The sequence below is a fragment of the Cyprinodon variegatus genome, unplaced genomic scaffold (assembly GCF_000732505.1).
Source record: "Cyprinodon variegatus isolate N-32 unplaced genomic scaffold, C_variegatus-1.0 Scaffold11, whole genome shotgun sequence".
Classification (NCBI taxonomy): Eukaryota; Metazoa; Chordata; class Actinopteri; order Cyprinodontiformes; family Cyprinodontidae; genus Cyprinodon; species Cyprinodon variegatus.
The window spans coordinates 993,269-998,312 of record NW_015150464.1 but is presented as its reverse complement, the minus strand read 5'-3'; the positions used below and the strand labels follow the sequence as shown (position 1 = coordinate 998,312).

The 5,044-nt window shown below is 37.8% G+C and overlaps 1 protein-coding gene across 1 annotated transcript; it reads right to left on the bottom strand.

The window, feature by feature from the left end:
• Nucleotides 1-966: 966 nt before the first annotated feature.
• Nucleotides 967-2,105, bottom strand: atoh7 (atonal bHLH transcription factor 7). Its single transcript, XM_015380608.1, has one exon. It carries the CDS (start codon nt 2,026-2,028, stop codon nt 1,612-1,614), a length of 417 nt encoding a protein of 138 aa, XP_015236094.1. The 5' UTR covers nt 2,029-2,105; the 3' UTR covers nt 967-1,611.
• Nucleotides 2,106-5,044: the final 2,939 nt, after the last annotated feature.

Sequence of the window (5,044 nt, the reverse complement as noted above, 5' to 3'; positions counted from 1 at the left end):
AACTGCTTGGAGCCCCGAGCCGCTGGGGGGCCCCCGAGAGCCAGCTACTGTACATCCGGTAGATAAACAGCAACAGGCGAGCATGAAGTGGCAACGCTATAGTGACTGAGGAGATGCACAACTGCATTTAAAAAATTCCGATTGGATGGAATGTTGATTGACATTGGCTTTGGCCAGTCAAAATCCAGCCCAGCCCAGGTGGATGACATCCCTTAATAAAAATGAACGTAGCCTAGCGAATGGGTGACGTTGTAGGCCTATCGTTCAGTAAATTGGAAAGCAATTATGTAACTAAGCTGAAGGAAAATGATTCATTTTCCATGTCTCAAGAGAGACTTTCAGGACTGGCGCTTATTTCTATAGAGTATAGCGTGCGAAGGTCTTTGGATCTGGAGGACTTAGTGTCTGCATTTGCACAAGCCAAGGCCTGTAAGCAGCAATTCTGGAAGCAGTATAGACCCCAATAATTTCACTACACTTACTATACTTTATATTTTGTACAAAGTTTATATTGGGTTTTTAAAGTAATTTACTGTTTTTTTTTTATTATACATTTATTTTAATTTATTAGTTTATTCTTTACTTTTATTCTTTTATATTTTCCAAAATAACAAGGTTGTTCATGTTTAGAACATTTGGAATAAAAAAAGTTTTATTTAATACATTTTTCTTTGGTGTCAGATTATTTATAGCCTAACATAATGGTGATGAACACTGGTCAGGAGGGCCCCCTAGGATTTTTTGCTTGGGGCCCCCACAGACTCTAGAATCGCCTCTGCTAACAAGTTGCATTTAACAGGATAAAAAATTCCCCTTTATAATTTCCTCCTAAAGCGTCCATCTTTATCAGCTATATTTGCAGAGGAGCCAAATTTGTACCATTAACATGGAAAAAAATGGGAAAATTGAATACAAACAGAACATTTTTGAGATTTTTATTTAATTAATTAACACTTCTTCCCTCTAAATACGATAAAAGCAATAACAAGATACTGAAATCATCTTTTGACTTTTAAAATTTGAGGCACCACTTCAAGATAAGAAGCACCGCCCACCTGCCCATCCTAGGTCATGAATCCATCTCTGCTGTTATCTGTATTTCTGCTATATAGCATTTAAATACATTCAGTTTGTGGCACTTAAATAAAAGCGAAAAGGAGAAGGGTGTCTTACAAAATAATTTTATTCTTTACAAGATCTTTTAAACAAAATAGAGGTCTGTGAAAAAAAATAAAATCTATATTTAAACTCTACAAACGTGGCATCTTAACTCTGCATGTAGGACCACAATGATTGTCTCACATTTCATCAAAGATTGCACCACATAGATTTTTTTTTTTTTTGGGGGGGGGGGGATGTATCAATGTTAAAACATCTTCATTCGGGTAAAATGATGCTTCAGCTCTTTTTCTGGAGATTATCTGAACAACAATTTGCTCAACATGACTTGTTTTTTATATTAAAAAACATGTAAAAGATTTTAAATAAAATCAATCACTGCAACATAAATACAGAACAGAAATAAAGCAATACAAACGTATTTACTGTCTTCCAGACTAGAAGAAAGGCATTCACATTGTCCACCAACATGACCGATTGTCCACCAGAGGTTCATGCATGAAGGTGATGGCCGTCGAACTCGTAAGGAAAGGATGAGTGGAGGAACTCTTGCCCTGCAGGATGCTCGTACCTCATCAGGCACGAGTAGTTTTCCGGCTGCAGGTCCAGCCACTGATGGTGCGGAGCTGCGTGCCTCCTGGTGTCTGTCAGGATCCTGTTGAGGGCCACGATGTAGCTGAGGGCCATCTGCAGGGTTTCATACTTGGACAGCTTTTTGTCCTGTCCCCACTGTGGCACCACTTTCCGTAGGCAGTCAAAGGCCGTGTTCAGACCCTGCATCCTTTTCCTCTCTCTGGCATTGGCCGCCATCCGTCGCTTCGTTGCCGTCTCAAATTTCTCTGGGGTCTTGGAGTCGGTCTCTGAAGATTCGGATCCAGAATCTGTGCAGCTGGATCGACGGGACTTCATGGCTGCAGCCAACAGAGACGGAAAAGTTTCCAGTAGCAGATTTAAAGTTCTTCAGCCGGTCCTCCAGATAGTCCAAGGACTCAAAGATGATCCTGGAGACAGTGGAGAAGCTCCTTTTATAGGATGGAGAAGATGAACAGGTGGCAGCAGGTGGAGTCCCCACTCCCAGCATCTTTACCCACAGAGAGACACACCCCTACAGACTGGTAAACACCCACTCTCAGCACACACCCACACAAACAAACCCTAATGAAATTTTAATTATCACGGTCCGGGCGATCTGGCCTTGGCTTCCCTCAGAGCCATGTGTCACAAACACCAAAAGTCGACCATCTGGTCGCTCGGCTCGCCACAGCTGATGACCCAAACAAACATCCAGGGACACTGAAATGGGTCTGTGCTCCCAAACTGGCAAACAATGGAAATGTTGCATTTTAGAAATTTACTCTAAAATCTTCTTCATCAGCATTTAATTAATCAACTTAAAAACTTTAGAACATGTTTACAGCTGGATTATTCTCTAACTTACTAGATTGGTGAATTGGAGATAAAAAGCATCTTTGCAGATGAGGCTGACTTATTTTGCCTGAATATCTCCTTGGGTTCCCATAAAGCCGCCCTCTGTGAGATGAGGGGCAGCAATCAGAGAGTAGCCTGAGGCAAAAGAAGTGTAAGTGAGGCCTTTAACCTGAGGGATTTTAACCGGCACATCAGGGGGTGATTATGGCTTTTGAACAATATGGACCAAAGATCTTTCCTGGAACATCTAACCGTGCGCTAACACCTACCCACCATGCTTGTTTATTGCAGCTCTGTTTCTGATGAGTCACACTTCAGGATGCATTAATGTCTGTCTTTCTGTTGGTGAACACATGATGCCAAATTAATAATTGATCTGTGAAGTGATGCAAGAAGTAATGCGTCTGTCGGTTGTTTCCATCTGCTGGTGCTGAAGTCTAACAATATTTTAGGTCAACAGATTTTTCAATCTTTTATATTTGAATTTAAAGTTTAAATGTTGTTATATTTGTTCTGCTGCATTAAACTGCATTCATTTATCAGTAAACTCAAATAAAAAAGCAATATAATTAGAAATTAGAATTTAAATGTAATGTAAAATAGATCATCTTCATAGTCTAGATTGTGAGAAAATAGGAAGTTTAATTTCTGTTTCCACATTTTATTTAATAAATGCATTTTTAGATATAATAACAGTTTAAATCATCATTACTATCAGTTTTTTGCCGCATCAATATTTGCCTGACAATTTTATAGTTTTAGTTTTTAAACTATACTGACAGAGAAACCAAAAATACACATTCATTTAGAATTAAAGGGCCATTTCAGTGTTTTTTAGCTTTTAAACTCGACCCTGGATCACAGGTTTAAGCTGATAATTTGGATCTTTTGCTGCGTATTGTTTAGATACCAAACAAATGAAGCACAAAACCTCTTATTGTATTCATATTGTAAATAATTAATATTTTATTAAATAATTACAGCAAATTAAAGAGGCAAATAATGTCCTTTATAGGTTAAAGTTTTGAATTCAACAGAAAATTAATGTTTTCATTTAAGCATCAAAGCATTTGGCCATAATCTTTATCTCTCATTTTATTAAATGTACACCAAATATGTTGGTTGATTTGTTTATTGAGAGAAAGTGTTAGGAATTATAAGCTTTTATGTGTAAAATGACAAAAATCTGATAAAACAGAAAAATCTTTCAAGAAAAAGAGAAAATGACCCAAGTTTGTCTAAATAACAATAAATAAATAAAATATAATGAAACAAACAAAAAAAAAAATCTAAATTAGCCACAAAAATTCCAGTTAACTATATTAAAAAAGTAAAGAGAATTAAGAAATAAATCAGAAATAATTCTAAATTTATAGTGACGATAAATATACTTAGCAGGATTTCAGCCATTTTTTTTTTATCTTAAGTGACATATTTTCTTATGTCTTACTTATTAATAAAAGCAGAACTATTTTATTTCTTAGATTAAGCTGCAGCTCGTGTCCATGTCTCCACAGCTTGGCTACAGAGGCAGGTTATGAATGATTAATCATTTTCAGAGTCCCAGATTAATGCATGTCGCTGGTATTGGGTCATGGACACAAGCTGATGCTGTCTGGTCGTTTCGGGAGTGACTGGTTTGCTGTGCATTTAGGCATATAATCCCATCTACCAGTCGGTTCATTTATTACAGATTGATGGAGTTTGCCAGCTGCTGCTTGTCCTATCAGGCCTTTACATGGCTCCGTTTTTTTGTTGTTCTCCTACATGATTGGCTTGTCTGAGCACTGATTGCTGAGTGATGCCCTCCTCTAAAAGCCATATGTCACAGCTGAGGAGTGACCAGACGAAAAAAAAAAAAAATCCCCAAAAAACCACATCCTCTCAAATCTCCAGATAGCCGTATGGAGAAATGGAGATTAAGGAACAAAGCGTATGTTCCAGAGGAAGAGAAAGTGTTAAGGAGGATTCCCTGAGTACGGCTGGTTTAGGCAACATTATCCAAAGAAATGGCAGCAGCTTTAATTTTTTTGTTTAAACTTCAGTTTTAATCTCTAATATGTTTCCTGCAGATGTTCAAATACAGCAGTAACCATGATAAAACTACAGCAGTTATTACAGAAAATATAAAAACAGAGTGGTGGGATACGTCAACTTTAATTATAAGACCAGTTGAATGTCTTATTGATTAAAACAAGAAGAACATTGGCTGCAAACACTGAGGAGGAATTCGATTCAAAGCTCGCAGAAGAAACTCCCAGAGAACAAGTAGGTCTGGCAGCTGGTCAGATGGGGCTTTGAGTCTAATTAGGTCATGTAAGGTGAATGTAATTTTATGCCTGTTTGAACTCCCATCCGTTCTAATTGGACTGATTAGCAATGCTTAATTGGCTTCTGAGTTTCTTCGCTTTTGGTTGGAATCAGTTTGAGCTAATAGGGGAGAAATGGGGAAACCTCCTCTCAGTTGAGTTACCCTATATATACCAGTAAAGATTCA

What these genes read in the sequence shown, in the direction of transcription:
- atoh7 (XM_015380608.1), bottom strand. Translation starts at nt 2,028, where the DNA reads ATGAAGTCCCGTCGATCCAGCTGCACAGATTCTGGATCCGAATCTTCA.